The sequence below is a fragment of the Heptranchias perlo genome, chromosome 8, assembly GCF_035084215.1.
Source record: "Heptranchias perlo isolate sHepPer1 chromosome 8, sHepPer1.hap1, whole genome shotgun sequence".
In the NCBI taxonomy this organism is placed as follows: Eukaryota; Metazoa; Chordata; class Chondrichthyes; order Hexanchiformes; family Hexanchidae; genus Heptranchias; species Heptranchias perlo.
In genome coordinates, this window is record NC_090332.1 from 22,105,526 (window position 1) to 22,126,441 (window position 20,916).

At 39.8% G+C, this 20,916-nt stretch overlaps 1 protein-coding gene across 1 annotated transcript in view; it reads right to left on the minus strand.

The window, feature by feature from the left end:
• srbd1 (S1 RNA binding domain 1) overlaps positions 1-20,916 on the minus strand; it is a 241,463-nt gene that overhangs the window by 194,706 nt on the left and 25,841 nt on the right. The window contains exons 9-10 of the mRNA XM_067988785.1: positions 19,089-19,185; positions 8,559-8,700 (exon numbers count right to left, since the gene is read on the minus strand). Coding sequence (XP_067844886.1) covers positions 8,559-8,700; positions 19,089-19,185 — 239 coding nt within the window. The remainder of the gene's footprint in view (positions 1-8,558; positions 8,701-19,088; positions 19,186-20,916) is intronic.

Consider the following 20,916-nt stretch of genomic DNA (forward strand, 5'->3'; position numbering starts at 1 on the left):
AGCACTTAGCTTTTAATTTTTTTTTTAAAAATGCCAAGTTTCATGTAACAATTTTGACATAGTCTGCAGTAAAGCTGCCATATTTGCAATTCTGCTGACAAATTAATCTTAACGGGACAACCATTTTCATAGTTAAAAACCACACATACGTACATAATATAGTAATCAGCTGGAGATTTTGTCCCAAGACATCTATAGTAATGACATCACAATTGTTAATGCTTATGTGAATGTCAACACAAATTGAAGGGATGGATTGTACTAACAGAGGATGCCTGTACACAGCCATGTCAGCACAGTATAAAATCTCCACAGAAAATTGAAACATTAATATATTAAACAAATAACAGGGAGTTATTTCAAGTTTGTAATGTAATCTCGGGGCCCCGAGTTGTAAATCACTCTCATATCACAGTCATGGTTTAGGATGCCATCTGAACCTCTTGATGTGTCTTGTAATCGTTCTCTGCTATCCATTGTTCCCTACATTCACTCAGGTAATCCAATGTTGTACATATCTGTGCTATTAAAAAGCAATACTAACATAAGAACATATGAAATAGGAGCAGGAGTAGGCCATACAGCCCCCGAGCCGGCTCCTTCATTCAATAAGATCATGGCTGATCTTTGGCCTCAACTTCACTTTCCCTCCCGATCCCCACATTCCTTGATTCTCCTAGAGTTCAAAAATCTATATCACAACCTTGAATATACTCAACGACTCAGCATTCAGAGCTCTCTGGGGTAGAGAATTCCAAAGATTCACGACCCTGAGTGAAGAAATTCCTCCTCATCTCATTAAATGGCCGACCACTTATCCTGAGACTATGCCCCCTAGTTCTGGACTCGCCAGCCAGGCGAAACAGCCTCTCAGCATCGACTCTGTCAAGCTCCCTCAGAATCTTGTATGTTTCAATGATATCATCTCTCATTCTTCTAAACTCCAGAGAGTATAGGCCCATTCTAATTAATCTCTCCTCATAGGAAACCCTCTCATCCCATGAATCAATCTAGTGAACCTTTGTTGCACGGTCTCCAAGGCAAGTATATCCTTACTTAGATAAGGAGACCAAAACTGTACGCAGTACTCCAGTTGTGGTCTCACCAAAGCCCTGTACAATTGTAACAAGACTTCCTTACTCTCGTACTTCAATCCCCTTGCAATAAAGGCAACACGCCATTTGCCTTCCTAATTGCTTGCTGTACCTGCATGTTGACTTTCTGTGTTTCTTGTACAAGCACACCCAGATGCACTGCAGCAACTCGCCAAGGCTTCTTCGACAGCACCTCCCAAACCCGCGACCTCTACCACCTAAAAGGACAAGGGCAGCAGGCGCATGGGAACAACACCACCTGCACGTTCCCCTCCAAGTCACACACCATCCCGACTTGGAAATATATCGCCGTTCCTTCATTGTCGCTGGGTCAAAATCCTGGAACTCCCTTCCTAACAACACTGTGGGAGAACCGTCACCACACGGACTGCAGCGGTTCAAGAAGGCGGCTCACCACCACCTTCTCGAGGGCAATTAGGGATGGGCAATAAATGCCGGCCTTGCCAGCGACGCCCACATCCCGTGAACGAATAAAAAAAAAGATTTCTCTGAGCACCAATATTTAATAGTTTCACACCATTTAAAAAATATCCTGCTTTTCTATTCTTCCTACCAAAGTGAATAATCTCACATTTCCCCACCTGTCAGCTTACTTTCCCAGCTACCTTTGTATCGTCAGCAAACTTGGATATATTACACTCGGTCCCTTCATCCAAGTCATTAATATAGATTGTAAATAGCTGAGGCCCAAGAACTGATCCTTGCAGCACCCCACATGTTACAGCCTGCCAACCTGAAAATGACCCATTTATCCCTACTCTCTGTTTTCTGTCCATTAACCAATTCTCTATCCATGCTAATATATTACCCCAACCCCATGAGCCCTAATCTTGCGTAACCTTTATATTGCACCTTATCGCATGCCTTTTGAAAATCCAAATATACTACATCCGCTGGTTCCCCTTTATCTACCCTGCTAGTTACGTCCTCAAAGAACTCGAATAAATTTGTTAAACACTATTTCCCTTTCATACTGGTGTAAATGTACAAAAATCTACTGCATCCAGGCATCCAAATGGCACCACCCAATAGCATGATGCCAGAATCTATTTCAACATCTTCCCAAAATCTAGCACAAATGGATGAAATGCAACTTAGCACCATCTTATGCAACCTATATGAAAGAACTAGGGTGATCAACATCAACTTGCATTTATATAGCACATTTAACATAGTAAAACACCCCAAGGCACTTCAGAGGAATGTTATCAGATACAAATTTAACACTGAGCCGCATAAAGAGATATCAGGATAGGTGTCAAAGAGGTAGGTTTTAAGGTGTGACTTAAAAGAAGAGAGAGAGCTAGAGAGGTTTAGGGATGTAATTCCAGAGCTTATGGCTTTGGGGACGCGCAAGAGGCCAGAATTGGAGAAGCCCAGAGATCGCGGAGGGTTGTAGGGCTGTAGGAGGTTATAGAGATAGGGAGGTACAATGCCATGGAGGGATTTGAACATGGATGAGAATTTTAAAATCGAGGCATTGCTGGAGTGGGAGTCAATGTAGGTCAGCAAGCACAGGGTTGATGGGTAAGCAGGCCTTGGTGCAAGTTAGGATACAAGCAGCAGAGTTTTGGATGAGCTCAAGTTTATGGTGGGTGGTAGGTGGACGGCCGGCCAGGAAAACATAGGAATAGTCGAGTCTGGAAGTAACAAAGGCACGGATGAGGGCTTCAGCAGCAGCAAGGCTGAGGCAGGGGCAGAGATGGCCAATGTTACAGAGGTAGAAGTAGGCGGTCGTAGTGATGGAGAATATATGGGGCTGGAAATTCAGCTCAGGGTCAAATAAAACAGTGAGGTTGCAAACAGTCTGGTTCAGCCTCATTCAGTGGCCAGGAAGGGGGGGTGGCGTCAGTAACTAGGGAACAAAGTTTGTGATGGGGACCGAAGACAATGGCTTCTGTCTTCCCGATATTTAATGAGAGGGAATTTCCGCTCATCCAAGACTGGATGTCGGACAAGCAGCGTGACAAATCAGAGGCATTGGAGGGGTCGAGAATGGTGGTGCGAGGTAGGGTTGGGTGTCATCGGTGTACATGTGAAATGTGACATTGCGCTTTTGGATGATGTCGCCAAGAGGCAACATGTAGATGAGAAATAGGAGGGGGCCAAGGATAGATCCTTAAGGGATTCCAGAGATAGAGATGCAGGAAGAAAAGTCATTGCAGAAGATTCTCTGGCTACAATTGGATAGATAGGAATAAAACCAGGCAAGGGCAGTCCCACCTAGCTGGACAACAGAGGAAATACATTGCAGAAAGATGGTGTGGTCAAACAGTTCGAGAAGGATGAGGAGGGATAGTTCACAGTCACGTAGGGTGACATATGACTAAACCATTTGTCCGCCATAAAAGTTCAAGTCTGTGTCCCTTGGACTTAATGGAGGGAGGTGGATGCTATACCAGGGGGAACAAAGTGTGAGAGAGTGAGAGAGCGTGAGAGCGAGAGAGTGTGAGATTCTACTGAGGAGAAGGGCATCCAAGGTGGAGGTGAGAGTGTGATTGAGCAGATCAGTAGCTGCAGAAATGTTGTGGCGAATGGAGGGCCAAAGACTACAGTTGGGAATTGGAAAGTGCTGGTGCCCATCACACCAAACTTCATGTATCTAGCTAGATTAACCCACCTTTTTAAAAAGCCACAGGGAACCACAGTTGACAAAAAATAATGCAGCCTCCATTAGATAGATAGCAATTACCTATTTTAAAACAAAGTTTCTTTATGAAGATACAAAAAATTTTGCAGCGAAGTACTTTTCAGAAACTCAGTTTACATATCTGCAACAAACCATACTCTTTACCTCTGGGTTCTGTTTGTAACTGGCACAGCCTCAAGTGGGAAGAGGACAAAACAACACCATGAATGCACAAACCACATATTTTCAAGAAACAGATGGCAGAAAATTTAAATATCTTAATAAATTGCAGCAGAAAGAAAATGTAGGTAGGCTTCTTCAGCTGGTACGTATAAGTCAGGAAACCATGATTTTTGTAATCTCTGGCTTATCGCTTAAGGCAAGTGTAGAAAAATCCAATAGAAACAGTGATGCTAAGACTAGCATTACTGCAACACTTAAACAAGAGTGCAAGGCTAAGTTACTTAAAATAAAATGTGATAGTATTTTATTTATATACTTTGACTTCTGTTGGTCAAATACCAGAAAGCCTGATTTTACAATAGTACTAATGGGTCCAATTGAGATGACAAAATGGCTGAATTAGTTTCAGATCCGTGAGTTATCGTGTAAAGCTCGTCTTGCTTTCTTTTGATCAATATAGATCAAATAAATTGGTGCATACAATCACCATTTTATGAATTGTAACACTATGCATCTACACTTTTTCAGCAACTGATGGTGTGGTCGATCAGATGATAATCTGGCACGTGTAAACTAACAAGGCTAGAATCTAGACCGAGGAGTGAATTTTACATTACAAATGTAACATCGTATGTTACAGTTGTTGGAAGGTAGTTCTTAAAATGTCATCAGTAACTTCACAGCAGTTGCTGATAATTTTTGAAAATATTGATATCAATTGTAGTCACATATGAGAGGGTGGTGGCAGCAGCCTCAGGGGGACAGGACTGGAGGTGAGAGAACACATCAGAACCTAGTACAGTCTACTTTAATTAGGATCAAGTGCTATTTCTAGTTTTGGCAAGTACTCTTGGGATGAAAACAGAGGTCACGCAGCTTAAAAAATACCAAGTTAAAAAATATCCTTTTTCATAAAAAGGAAACACATGGTTTAAACAAGTTTAAGCAATTAAAACGTGCATGTAAGTGCACTTAAAGACATGTTTGAATAGGTAATGTATTTCACAAAACTGAGCTTTTGCTTTTACTGCCACAGTACGCAAATAGGAATTCTGTACTTGACTATTAAAATTAAAAATGTTAAATTAAATCCAGTTCTGGAGAAAACAAAGCTTTCTCCAATTGTTTCTCGAAGTGTAGACTTTTTATTATGGAAGAAATTTTTAAAACTTATGTTTGGAGTAGCTTTGATACCCAAGTAAATGTATTTGATTGTTAAATGTGTTTTTAATATTATGCCTCATAACATGTGAATCTACCTGCCACAGACGTTTGATGAGTTCTGCCTAATCTTCACTTGGCTGCTAAATTGGACACCATATGGAAGTGGAGACTGTTACCCTGAAAGAGGTGAAACTGACATCGTGTCTCACTCTTAAAAGGACTTTAAAAAATTTGTGCACAGCAAAGGAAATGCATTACTGAGAAAACGCATTATGGAAAAAGAAATTATAAAAACTCAGTTTTCAAAATACATTCTAAATTCATATATTGCCAGCAAATGGGGCTGGCAGTAATATAATTCAAACCTGTATTCTTTCTTCCATAGTATAACAGATTACACCTTCCATAGTACAATAGATTACACCTTCCATAACTCTACATATGCTATTACTTGGCTCTGGAGCCAAAAATGTTGCAGTTAACTTTTTTCCGCAGTAACCCGATTTATTGTATTTGCTGCATCAGGTCCAGTTCTGGATTCACAAGTTATACAGCTCTGGGTGTCAAGTCTACAAGCACAAGGTTATGGAGCAAGCATTTTAAAGACTGTGTTATCAGTTCTTAAAATGTTCTGCTCCTAATTTTTTTTAAAATAATACTTGCATTACAGTTCCAAAAGTCTTTTAAAATCAAAGTGCTGTGAATTGATTTTTTAATAATTACTGCAAGCTTATAATTAAAAAAATAAATGTAGGAACATAGGCACAAGAGTAGGCCATTCAGCATGTTCCACCATTCAATTAGATCATGGCTGCTCTGTACCTCAAATCCATTTATGCACCTTTGCTCCATATCCCTTGACACCCTTACCTAACAAATATCTACTGATCAGTCTTGAAAATTTCAGTTGTTCCAGCATCCACAGCTTTTTTGGGGAGAGTGTCCAGATTTCCATATTTTACAATCAAATATATTTTCTTGACAATAACAGCCATCAAAACTATGTCAAAGGTTTCAAAATTTATTTTAAAATCCACAGTTGGAGAAAACTGCATCATACAGCCCAGTTAGATCTGGTTTATTAAGTAATCTGTCCATGTAGAAACATTTTTTTAATGCAAGTATTAATTTTACATTAAAAAATAAGGAACAAAGCACTTTAAGAACAGATAACACAGTATTTAAATGCTTGCTCCACAACCTTATGCTTGCAGATTTAACACTCAGAGCTGTATAACATGTGAATTCACCTGCCACAGACTTGATGAGTTTTGTCTAATCTTGATTTGGCTGCTACGTTGGACACCTTATTGAAGTGAAGAACCTCACCTTGAAAGAGGTAAAAGAGTCAGCGTGTCTCACCCTGCAGCGACTACAATTGCTACTAGCTATTTCACAAGGAAGTAATGGCTCCAGAGGTGGGAACCTTTTAGTAAACAAGGATAATTAGAGAAAGTTTTGTTAAAAAAATTTATATAAATGGAACTGGAAATTAAAAATAAAGTACTCAACATGTGACACATATTGTGAATCTTAGAACAATAAAACAGAAATCTCTCAGAACATTTTTTCTTTATTGACAAACATTCTCTTACTTGTTAGACGCTGAAAGCACTGTCACAACTGCACACAGTGTGTCATTAAGACAGCTTTAATTCAATTATAGGCGAACTCAGACATGTCACATATGTTAAACACAATGGTTTTATATGGCTGCAAGGCACCATACTGATTTACGGACATCAGCGTCACCATACCAGTGACAGAAATGGCTTGACATTTTATCGGACTAAAAAGTAACAAAAACAGTTATGTGCATCACATTTAAGTGAATAGAACAGAAAGTACAGCATACTGCCAAAGTAGATGTTCCTCTTGTAAGTGTATGGAAAATAAAAGTGACAAAATTCATTCTTTGTTCTCTCAGAATCTTCAAAAGGCATTCGGTGCCATGACAGGCAACAACACTGTTAACCCTACAATTCAGTGCTTTGTGCCTATGATGACACCATGCTCAAGTTTAGACCATGATCAACTAACTGCCAAATAAGGTCAAAATTGAATGCATGTTTTTTGGCTGTGGTTGAGTTTATATACCCAATTCTGAAGTGGTGAGGAAATTCAACTTTCTTTTGTAGAATAACTACAATCCTGCTGAAATACAACCAGAAAGGCTCTTTGAATATCAAAAGAAAACTTTCAAATGTTATAGTGCAGTTATACCACACACCACTTGGACACCAAAAACAATTTTAGAGCAGTACAAGTGGACAGTACCAGATTATCCTGTACCATTCACACTGCTCTCTCAATCTAGTACAATAGTTATGTGAACACGTACATAAAAAACATTTGCAGTTTCCACTATCCTCCACATGGCAATGACAATTTTCAAAGAAGAGCCGGCTATGCCATCAGCTCTTCTTTGAACATTTAAAGTCCATTTGCTATTGAAACTCTCATCCATGTCTTTATCATCTCCAAACTCAACTATTCCAATCCTCTCTTGGCTGGCCACCCATCCTCCACCCTCCACAGACTTCAGCTCTTCCAAAACTCTGCTACCCACAAGCTATCCTGCACCATCCCACTCATCCATCACAGCTGTCCTGGCTCACCTACATTGGCTCCCAGTCCCCCAGTGCCTCCAATTTAAAATCTTCATTCACGTGTTTAAATCCCTTTGTGATCTTGCTCCCCCCCCCCCCCCCCCCCCACCAACCACCTATCTCTGTAACCACCACCACCCCTACAACATCTACAGAACTCTGCATTCCTCAGGCTCGGGTCTCTTGTGCATCCTCTCCCTTTGTCCCTCTCCACGCACTTCACTTCACTGTTGGCGGCCGTGTATTCAGCTGTCTAGGCACCGCACTCTGGAATTCCCTCTTAACCTCTCCACCCATCTCTCCTCCTTGAAGTCCCTCCCTAAAACCCACCTCTTTGACCATGCCTTTGGTAACCCCTGCTTCTTTGGCTCAGCATCCATTTTTGTTTGAAACATCTAGAGATTTTTTCAATGATAAAGGCACTGTATAAATGCAAGTTGTTGGTCTTGAGAAATAATAGGAGATGTCAGTATATTATGATTTTTTGATTCTGAAAATATAAGCATACCGTAATGAACATCAAGCTCAGAACAAATACTTAAACAGTTATGGTCGTCCAGATATATCAATTGAGATTCTAGCATTGTGAAGAAGAAAATAAAGACTGAGAATTTCTGAGGAGCTGATCCCATGCTGCCACTTTGTTAGAAAGCGTGGCAAAGGCCCCGTTTATGTGCATAAATGGGTTGCCGCTACACTTCCGGCAAAATTATGGTAATGGAGCAGGAGCAGCTTCAAGGAAGTTCCAGGACAAAATTTGAAATTTATTTATTTATTATGATTTTATGATACCACGGTTATATTTTGACTTTATTCAAATAATGAAAATGCTTTGTAAAACTTAAAGATATTCCTTACCTGATGATGATGGATGTTTCCAATATTGCTGCTGAAGTTATGGTACAGACGAAATTTCTCAGTATCTTTTTTGTTTGCATCCTTCTCCTTTGCAGTTGCTTTTGTCAAAGTTGACTGAATAAAAACAATATTTGGTTCACACCTATAAACACACATCAGGTTATCAATATCAATATCAATTCTTATTTTACAACCTGGTCAGACTTCATTTCTAATAGTTATATTTGTTTTTAAATAAAAAGTGTTATTTATTGTCAATAAGCTGTAGATTTCAAGGAGTTACAATTGAAGTTTCTAAAATGATGAAGGGAATAGATTTTCTCTGGGTGGATAGATAATTTGAGCTAGATAGCAATAGGAGAACTTGGGTGCATGCATATCAAATATGAAAGCAAAGAGTTAGGTTAGATGCCAAAAAGTAATACTTTTCACAGAACCGTTGACCTCGAACAGATTACCAGAACATGCTTCAAGTATGGGTTCACTACAGTCCTTCGAAAAGAAGCTGAACAAGTTCCTGAGAGTGGTGAACATCTTCAGGTACAAAAGAATGAAGAAACTTATACAGGACATGCCAAAGCTGTTCCTGGTTAATGAGTTACTTTTGAAATGTAGTCACTGTTAAGTAGGCAAACACAGCAGCCAAATTATACACAGCAAGTTCCCACAAACAGCAATGAGATAAATGACCAGTTTGTCTTTTTTTGGTGGCATTAGTTAAGAGATAAACGTTGGCCAGGACACTTCTTCAAATAGTGGCATGGGGTCTTTTACCTCCACATAAACAGGGAAACAGGGCCTTGATTTAACACCTCATCCAAAAGACAGCACCACTGACAATGCAGCACACCTTCAGTTTTGGACTGAAGTGTCAGTCTAAATTGTTTGTTCAAGTCCTGAAGTGGCGACTAAAGGCAGGAACAAAGAGGTAAGTTTTGAGGAAGTTTTTGAAATTTGGGAGAGATATTTTGAAGTGAAAAGGATTCATAGAATCATAGAAGTTTACAACATGGAAACAGGCCCTTCGGCCCAACATGTCCATGTCGCCCAGTTTATACCACTAAGCTAGTCCCAATTGCCTGCACTTGGCCCATATCCCTCTATACCCATCTTACCCATGTAACTGTCCAAATGCTTTTTAAAAGACAAAATTGTACCCGCCTCTACTACTGCCTCTGGCAGCTCGTTCCAGACACTCACCACCCTTTGAGTGAAAAAATTGCCCCTCTGGACCCTTTTGTATCTCTCCCCTCTCACCTTAAATCTATGTCCCCTCGTTATAGACTCCCCTACCTTTGGGAAAAGATTTTGACTATCGACCTTATCTATGCCCCTCATTATTTTATAGACTTCTATAAGATCACCCCTAAACCTCCTACTCTCCAGGGAAAAAAGTCTCAGTCTATCCAACCTCTCCCTATAAGTCAAACCATCAAGTCCCGGTAGCATCCTAGTAAATCTTTTCTGCACTCTTTCTAGTTTAATAATATCCTTTCTATAATAGGGAGACCAGAACTGTACACAGTATTCCAAGTGTGGCCTTACTAATGTCTTGTACAACTTCAACAAGACATCCCAACTCCTGTATTCAATGTTCTGACCAATGAAACCAAGAACTCCTGTATTCAATGTTCTGACCAATGAAACCAAGCATGCTGAATGCCTTCTTCACCACCCTATCCACCTGTGACTCCACTTTCAAGGATTTCCCAGTTTTTCCTAAATAAAAGAATTTGCATTTATATAGCACCTTTCACTACCTCAGGACATTCCAAGGCACTTTACAACCAATGAAGAACTTTTGAAGTGTACTCACTGTTGTAGGATAGACCAAAGGTTTTTTTCCTGTTTTTTTTTGTCACTTCTAAGGGATTGAGTAACTTGGGGGAATGAATGGGAGATAGCTTCCTCTGGTTGTGTCAATTAAATGTATTTTAAAATTAATTTTCCTAACTTCAGTGTAGTTAAATAACATGGTGATTTTTAAATGTTGTCAATTCAAAAGGAAACAATGGCACATATTGTACCTCCTCAGGGACTGCCATAGAATCTTGAATGCATATATTTAGAACATAGCGGTGATCCTTTTTAGAAAAGGTGTTGTCTTTGCATATCCCTATTACTCTGATGTTTATGCTTATGAATCTAGCCCTTTTTTGGTTACCCAGGTATTTGGCACATGTAGAAATTGAGCATTGTGTTTAAGAGTAACTAAATCAAACTACTGAGAAATTCACATAAGTAGAGTTTTAGCTGGTCTAATGTAGAGTACACATTCACTCTCTCCCTGTATGAGACCTAGTCAGAAAAAAATCTGCTTATATACAATACGGAAACAAGCCATTCAGTCCATATCGGTAAATCTGCATGATTTAAAGAACCTGCTCATAACTAGGTTTGGGACCCAGCTAAAAGACGTGCCGCAGGCTGCAAATCAGTGAAAAAATATATTGTAGAAATGAAAGAGTCGGTGGGGGGGTGGGTGGTGTTATTCTTTGAACAATTTTGTGCAGTGTATCAAGAACCAAATAAATTTGAGCAGTGCACTAGCACAGAGCTGCAGAGCACCAGGTGGGAGAAAGTAACACTGTTGTGAAAATGCATAGCTAGGCATCACCACATAGTAGGAGGAAAATTGAAGGGACATTGATGGTCACCAGGTCACTGTCAAGAGCTGGATTGATGGAGCCCTAGAAGGTGAACAGGTTACCATCTTGCTGTAACAGCCTCAGGAGATACATGGTACAAGCCGACCACAAGCAGGGTGATTTTGGGGGGGGGGCGGGGGGGAGAAACAGAAATCCCAAGAGTTTAAAACAACATGTCCATTTAAAAAAGTGTCAACTAGGTGCAGCTTCCTCCCTACATCCGATGGGAAGACAGTGTGTGTCAGCTCAAGTATATGTTAATAGTGCTCTTAGATCGTCTCCCTTAACTCCTTTTATTAAAGGAGACTTTTTCCCTTGAAAAGAGCCAGTACACCCTTGGGCTTTCTGTTGGAAAATATGCTAAGTGTTGAATCGGTTCATGCAATTTCTGTTGCTAATGGTTCCGTAAAGAGTGTTTTTTTTGAGAATAGAATGAAAGTTACACATGAAAAAATAAATCAATTTTTAAAAATGAAACTAATATTGTAGGGAGAATGATCACTTTCTAACTGGCAGTAGTAGAGCAGTATTGACAGAAATCTGGCAGCAGATTGTCTGCTTGCCCTCATACTCAGGAAATGGTGTGGATGAAGAAAAAAGTATCCTCACCTCCCACATTTTTACATTTCACACAACAACCAAATGGCACAGCTTCCTAATTAAACATATTGAGAGTGCGCAAAGGTAGTCCAGTCCGATTAACCTGCACTAATGTCAAAAATGACATGCATGGGAGGGGGGGTTTAAAATGGGTCTCCAAAATTGAACATTCAGGTTTGAAGCTTCGTTCTGGCTTATTTCAATTTCTCTTGGCATTTGCACTGATTTTGAGTCCTGAAATCCAGCCTTTTTTTTTGGTTTTGCTTCAGTGGCAATCAATCATGTGTTCCTCTGTTCCCTACTTTTTTTTCAGCTTCAATGTATATTACATTCAGTGGCAGCTTATTCCTTAAATTCAAGCTAGAATCAGGAAAGAACTATGTATAAATTGCATGATTTTCTCCATTTACAACCATGGCTCCAAGTTTACAACCTTTTAAAAAGATGACAAGAATAAATAACCCAAAAAAGTTTAAAACTGTACTTTTTTTTAAAACAGTATATGATTTTACCTAGTTATATGTCCAACTTTAAAAGCAGCCTGGGTTGCAACACATGGAAAACAATGTAGCTTGTTCCATCATGTAAAATATTTCATAAACTAGAAAATGTAATCAAATATTAGGCACTGAAGCAGCCATCTTGATTACGATGTCCAATTTTGGTCACCAAAGCACAAAAATCAAAGCCTGGGGCAATTCAGATGAACCAGAAGTCTTATCCTCAGCATCAAAAGACAGAGCTATGAGATTATATTTCAGCCTTGAAAGGAAGTGACCATGGGAAGGACCTTGTAGAAGTACATGATATTAAATAGTATTTTAAAAAAAGTGAAACCCAGAGCATAATCCAGTAGGGGCATACGTTCAAATTGGTGAAGGGCAAATTTAAGAGTGATGACCAGAAAGTTTTCTTCAAATACACACAGTAATCAACATTTGGAATAGGCTTCCAGAAAGACTAGTGGAAGTGGAAGCAATTAGACTCATTAAAGGGCCCATTTAAAAGCATAATGAAAGGATTATAGGTTTTTCTTCTTTTGGATGGAAGAGCTAAATGGCTTTTCTAAATCTTAGTTCTCTACATCAAATGGCTTTGATGAGCTGATGCTGTGATAAATAATAAATCAGAGCTCGTTCAGATTTGGATAGTGATCAGGAGTGTGTACGCTGGTTGATTTACCCCTCCCCGAGGGCACGAAGTACCCGAGCTGTAATATTCCAAATGCTTCATCTGACTCATCACATACTGGGAATTGAACCCAAGAGTTAGATTGGATTCTAAAAATTCATGTTATTCATACACTAAATAGGTTTAAAATATCTTCTATAATAGATATATATTTGGAAACTCTTATGTATATACCTACCAGAGTGCATACCCTATCAAAATTGTGTGGAGATTAATATTTGGGCATTTATGGAATATTTGAGAATTTACTGGACGAGTTCATGGAATGCATCAGAGACAGTTTTTTAAGAACAATATGTTGAGGAACCAACTAGGGAACAGGCTATTTTAGATCTAGTATTGTGTAATGAGGCAGGATTAAAATAGTAATCTTATAATAAAGGATCCTCTGGGGAAGAGTGATCATAATATGATTAATTTCATATTGAGTTTGAGAGTGATGTAGTTAAGTCCAAAATTAGGGTCTTAAATTTAAACAAGGTCAATTACGTAGGTATGAGGGGCGAGTTTGCTAAAGTAGATTGGGAAATTAGATTATAAGATACGACGGTAGATAAGCAATGGTGAACATTTAAAGAAGTAATTCATAATTTGCAACGAATATACATATCCTTGAGTAATTAAAAACTCCACAGGAAAAGTGATCCAACCGTGGCTAACTAGAGAAGTTAAGGATAGTATTAGATTAAAAGAAGAGGCTTACAATGTTGCCAAAAAGAGTAGTATGCCTGAGGATTGTAAAGGTTTTAGAAATCACCAAGAAATTGATAAAGAGGGAGAAAATTGAATATGAAAGTAAACTAGCAAGAAATATAAAAACAGATTGTAAGAGCTTCTACAAGTATACAAAAAGGAAGAGACTAGCAAAAGTAAACGTGGATCCCTTAGAGCCAGAGACAGGAGAAATTATAATGGGGAATAAGAAAATGGCAGAGACATTAAACAAATACTTTATATCTGTCTTCACAGTAGAAGACACAACAAACATAACGGAAATAGTCAGGAACCAACGGTCTAATGAGAGGGAGGACCTTAAAGGAATTAAGATCAGTAAAGAAAAAGTTTTAGAAAAATTAAAGCAACTAAAAGCCGACAAATCCCCTGGACCTGATGGCCTACATCATAGGGTTTTAAAAGAGGTGGCTGCAGAGATAGTGCATTCATCGGTTTTGATCTTCCAGAATTCCCTAGATTGGAAGGTAGCAAATGTAACCCCGATATTCAAGAAAGGAGGGAGAGAGAAAAACAGGGAACTATGAGCCAGTTAACCTGACATCAGTAGTAAGGAAAATGCTAGAATCGAAAGGGAAATCATTGTTTGACAAATCAGTTAGAGTTTTTTTTTGAGGGTGTTACTAGCAGTGCAGATAAGGGGAAACCAGTGGATGTAGTATATTTGGATTTTCAAAAAGCATTCAATAAGGTGCCACATTAGAGATTGTTACACAACATTACGGCCCATGGGATTGGGGGTAATATATTAGCATGGATTGAGGATTGGTTAACAGACAGAAAACAGAGAGTAGGAATAAACGGGTCATTTTCGGGTTGGCAGGTTGTAACAAATGGGGTGCCGCAGGGATCGGAGCTTGGGCCTCAGATAGTTACAATCTATATTAATGACTTAGATGAATTTAAATAAAGGAAATTACAAAAGTATGAAGTGCGAGTTGGCTATGATAGATTGGGGAACTTTACTAAAAGGGATGACGGTAGATAGGCAATGGCTAATATTTAAAGAACGTGTGCAGGAATTACAACAATTATTCATTCCTGTCTGGCGCAAAAATAAAACAGGAAAGATGGCTCAACCGTGGCTTACAAAAGAAATTAGGGATAGTATTAGATCCAAAGAGGAGACATATAAAATTGCCAGAAAAAGCGGCAAGCCTGAGGATTGGGGGCAGTTTAGAATTCAGCAAAGGAGAACAAAGAGATTGATTAAGAGGGGAAAAATAGAGTATGAGAGTAAACTAGCAGGAAACATAAAAACTGACTGTAAAAGCTTCAATAAATATGTCAAGAGAAAAAGATTAGTGAAGGCAAATGTAGGTCTCTTACAGTCAGAAATGGGGGAAATTATAATGGGGAACAAAAAAATGGCAGAACAATTAAACACATACTTTGCTTCTGTCTTCACAAAGGAGGATACAAATAACCTCCCAGAAATGTTAGGGAACCAAGGGTCTAGTGAGAGGGAGGAACTGAAGGAAATCAGTAAAAAAGTAAAAAAAAGTGCTAGGGAAATTAATGGGGCTAAAGACTGACAAATCCCCAGGGCCTGATAATCTACAACCCAGAATACTAAAGGAAGTGGCCCTGGAAATAGTGGATGCATTGGTGATCATCGTCCAAAATTCTATAGACTCTGGAACAGTTCCTACAGATTGGAGGGTGGCAAATGTAACCTCACTATTTAAAAAAGGGAGAGAAAAAACAGGGAATTACAGACCAGTTAGCCTAACAACAGTAGTGGGGAAAATGCTAGAGTCTATTATAAAGGATGCGATAACAGAACACTTGGAAGGCATTAACAGGATTGGACAAAGTCAGCATGGGTTTATGAAAGGGAAATCATGCTTAACAAATCTACTGGAGTTTTTTGAAGAGGTAACTAGTAGAATAGATAGGGGAGAACCAGTGGGTGTGGTGTATTTGAATTTTCAGAAGGCCTTTGATATGGTCCCACACAAGAGGTTAGTGTGCAAAATTAAAGTACATGGGATTGGGGGGAATATACTGGCATGGATTGAGAATTGGTTGACAGATAGGAAACAGAGAGTAGGAATAAACGGGTATTTTTCCAGGTGGCAGGCAGTGACTAGTGGGGTACCGCAGGGATCAGTGCTTGGGCCCCAGTTATTCACAATATATATCAATGATTTGGATGAGGGAATGTAACATTTCCAAGTTTGCAGATGACACAAAGCTGGGGTGGAATGTGAGCTGTGAGGAGGATGCAAAGAGGCTCCAATGTGATTTAGACAAGTTGGGTGAGTGGGCAAGAACATGGCAGATGCTGTATAACATGGATAAATGTGAGGTTATCCACTTTGGTTGTAAAAACAGAAAGACAGATTATTATCTGAATGGTGATAGATTGGGAAAAGGGAAAGTACAACGAGACCTGGGTGTCCTTGTACACCAGTCGCTGGAAGCGAGCATTCAGGTGCAGCAAGCAGTTAGGAAGGCGAATGGTATGTTGGCCTTCATTGCAAGAGGATTTGAGTACAGGAACAGGGATGTCTTACTGCAGTTATACAGCGCCTTGGTGAGACCACATCTGGAGTACTGTGTGCAGTTTTGATCTCCTTATCTGAGGAAGGATGCCCTTGCCATGGAGGGAGTGCAACGAAGGTTTACCAGACTGATTCTTGGGATGGCAGGACTAACACATGAGGAGAGATTGGGTCGACTAGGCCCATATTCACTAGAGTTTAGAAGAATGAGAGGTGATCTCATTGAAACATATAAAATTCTAACAGGACTAGACAGACTAGATGCAGGGAGGATGTTCCTGAGGGCTGGGGAGTCCAGAACCATGGGTCACAGTCTCAGAATACAGGGTATGCCATTTAGAACAGAGATGAGAAATTTCTTCACTCAGAGGGTGGTGAACCTGTGGAATTCTCTACCACAGAAGGCAGTGGAAGCCAAGTCATTAGATGTATTCAAGAAGGAAATAGATATATTTCTTAATGCTAAAGGGATCAAGGGATATGGAGAAAAAGCGGGGAACAGGGTACTGAGTTTGACGATCAGCCGTGATCATTTTGAATGGCGGAGCAGGGCCGAAGGGCCAAATGGCCTACTCTTGCTCCTATTTTCTATGTATCTATGAAGAGACAGAGTGTAATGTATCCAAGTTTGCTGACGATACAAAGCTAGGTAGGAAAGTAAGCTGCGAATAGGACACAAAGCGTCTGCAAAGGGATATCGACAGGTTAAATGAGTGGGTGAGAAGGTGGCAGATGGAGTAATCCAGAACGAGGGGTCACAGTCTCAGGATACGGGGTAGGACATTTAGGACTGAGATGAGGAGAAATTTCTTCACTCAAAGGGTGGTGGACCTATGGAATTTTCTACCACAGAAGGCTATGGAGGCGAAGTCACTGAATATATTTAAGGAGGAGATAGATAGATTTCTAGACAGAAAAGGCATCAAGGGGTATGGGGAGAAAGCAGGAATATGGTATTGACATAGAGGATCAGCCATGATCATACTGAATGGCGGAATAAGCTCAAAAGGCCGAAGGACCGAATAGCCTACTCCTGCTCCTATTTTCTATGTTTCTATGTGGGAAAATTTGAGGGTATACACTTTGGTAGGAAAAATAGAAAAACAGAATATTTTTTAAATGGTGAGAAACTATTAAATGTTGGTGTTCAGAGAGATTTGAGAGTGTCCTTGTACATGAAACACAGAAAGTTAACATGCAGGTACAGCAAGCAATTAGGAAAGCAAATGGTATGTTGGCCTTTATTGCAAGGGGTTGGAGTACAAGAGTACTGCAGTACTTGGTGCAATTGTACAGGGCTTTGGTGAGATCACACCTGGAGTACTGTGTGCAGTTTTGGTCTCCTTACCTAAGGAAGGATATGCTTGCCTTAGAGGCAGTGCAATGAAGGTTCACTACATTGATTCCTGGGATGAGAGGGCTGTCCTATGAAGAGAGATTGAGTAGAATGGGCCTATACTCTCTGGAATTTAGAAGAATGAGAGGGGATCTCATTGAAACATAAAAGTTTCTAAGAGGACTTGACAGGTGGATGCTGAGAGGATGTTTCCCCTGGCTGGAGAGTCTAGAACTAGGGGTCATAGTCTCAGGATAAGGGGTCGAACAAATAGGACTGAGATGAGGAGGAATTTCTTCACTCAGAGGGTTGTGAATATTTAGAATTCTCTACCCCAGAGGACTGTGGATGCTCAGTCGTTGAGTATATTCAAGGCTGAGATCGATAGATTTTTGGACGCTAAGGGAATCAAGGGATATGGGGATCAGGTGGGTAAGTGGAGTTGAGGTCAAAGATCAGCCATGCACTTACTGAATGGCGGAGCAGGCTCGAGGGGCTGTATGGCCTACCCCTGTTCCTATTTCTTATGTTCTTATTTATCTGATAGATACCAGACACATTTGATAAAAATCACCACATTTAAGAGTCTCCAAACCAAGCTACCAAGATATCTGCACCTGTAGAATTTCCATTTGTCCGATACAAAATGCACACTCTATCCCTCTCCCCCTCATAGGAACACACCCCATTTACTGTCAGGTTTGATGCAGGTTAACTAAGTGCGCAGTTTAACCAGCTAAAACTGCATTGCCCACCAGATAATCATTGCTGACCTTCCCACTTCTTGTTCAATAGGAACCACAGTATCCATTAGAGCACTGGCTTGCCAAATGTGAAGAATCCCAGCACCAGGGACAGATAGACCCTTCCAGGTTCAGTGTGCCAGACTGGCTGGTCAATCATGAACAGTGCCTTGGCATTCTGCAGATCTGCCTGGTTTAGATATCAGATCACCTAGTCTGTCACAGAAGATTGGCTTGATTCCAAACTTGCATCACCTGGTGTGTCGTCTTGAACTTACCTTGACCACAAAGAGACCTAATTATGAAAGCCATGCAGACCAGTAGTCTGGATAAGAATGGCTACTCTGTGCCAGAGCCAATACTTTACAGCATCAGAGAGATAATAATGCCTGCACTTACACAGCACCGTATCAGGACAAAATATCTTCTTGTAATTCAAACAAATTACTTTTGAAGTGTACGGTTGTGTGGACAAACACATACAGGAGATGTTGCTGGGTTGTCACTATCGGTATAAAATTGCAACCAAAGCAGAACAAAAAGGGATAAACATTCTTAAGCCAGACTTCTGTGTTTATGATAATGAATAGAATAGCTGATGCAGCTGTATCGTAACATTATTTATCAATGCTAAAAGTCAGCAAACTACATGCGTACTCCTCGCCTTATTCCACTCATGAATGACTTTTGCTGCTCATTAATAACTAGGTCTTCCTCACCTAGTGTGCATACCTTCCACTTATTCAAAATTTCTCTTTATAGTTAATACTTACAATTTCCGAATAAGGTCCAGTGTTTCTCTGTCTTTAGACATCATATCTGCTAAAATGTGCTGTATTCCGGTCTCTATTTCTGCGACACTTGAAAGACCTAGGAATTTTCAAGCACAAATTTAAAATTATTTGTTGCAGTTCACTATTTTCTCTCCTCTTTCCCTCCCCCCCCCACAACCCATCCCAACCCACCTCCTGATTCATAGTATCACAGTAGGTACAGCACAGGAAGAGGCCATTCGGCCCATCGTGCCTGTGCCGGCTCTTTGAAAGAGCTATCCAATTAGTCCCATTCCCCTGCTCTTTCCCCATAGCCCTGTAAATATTTTCCCTTCAAGTATTTATCTAATTCCCTTTTGAAAGTTACTATTGGATCTGCTTCCACCACCCTTTCAGGAAGTGCATTCCAAATCATTACAAAAAAAGTTTCCTCATGTCACCTCTGGCTCAATGGGTTCATTGACTCCTCTTGCTCCCCAGTACCTCAGCCAAGTGATAATTCTTCATGTGCGGACCTAGATAGTGAGTGTTAATCAGCTATTCATACATGAAAGGCACAACAGCTGTACCCAATGCTATCGGCACCCAACATCCACAAACAATGGGTGTGTTATCCTTAGAGTAGGGATGCCAAAGCCAACTACAGCACCTCTGCTGTCACCTGGATCGCATCAGCTAACAACATAGATCGAGAAATGAACTAGGGACCTTTGGTCTGTAAAGATACCCTTTGCCCTTACCAACTGAATCAGGAAAGCCTTTGTTTTAATTCATTACAAACGTAACGTTTGATTAATTAAAATTAAAAATTTAGTTTTTAATTTATTGAGTGGCAATCACTATTTGAAACAGAAAAGTGGTTCTCATTAAAAATTATCCAGTCATTAATAATCATCTGGGGAAACAAAACAGCATGGCCTTGTTTTTAAAAAAATTAAAGTTGAGTAAAATTTATTGATTGTCTAGAATGGCAAATCTGCCTTAAAGTACCTGTAAGTAAAATCCTGCTTCAACACAGTTACATATTTACAAAAAATATATAATCCACTAGTCCAAAGGGCCTCCTTCAATGTTATATGCCATCAGGAGAACATGGGGCAGTGGGATTCGTTTTGGAATGATCGAGCAAAAAGCTGGCACAGACAGGATGGGTCAAATGGCCTTCTTCTTTGCTGTAAATTTGTAATGATCTTTTAAATCCAAAACAAATCACTTTACATACGAGGATACAATCCATAATGAAGAAAACTATCTAGGGTCACTGACTGATGTGAATAGAAGCAGAGTTGCTACTTTTAAGGTAGACTTGTCCATATTCATCAACATTCATTTTTGTTTGTTACATGAATAAAAGTATTGGTTTTCCAGAATTACACGTCCTTTTTGGAGCAAAATTCCTGAATATATGATGATTTAGAATAACATAGTGTGGTCCAATGCATTGGCCCAGAATCTGGTGTCAAAATAATGGTGAGGCTAACAGGACACACCATTATATATGCACAAATGGTACAGCAACTTCAGGCGAGGGCAGATGCGCAGTTAAACTTGAAAATCCGGAAGTTGTGGTCCGAGGTGCACCACTCCGCCGTTAGCTTCACGAGAACGGCATCTCACTGTCTGACTCACCATTCAAATGCATTGAACGGCGTGAAGTTCCTGTACTTTCATGGTAGATACGAACTAAACTCGCCACAGAAAATTAGGCCTTGTCCATTTCAGTTTAAGTATCCTTTTTAATAGTATGTTAAGTGTTAATTGCTGCCGAACAACCTCTCTGGCATTGAAAATTAACTATTACAAGTGTGGAGTCTCTTTCTTTCTTAAT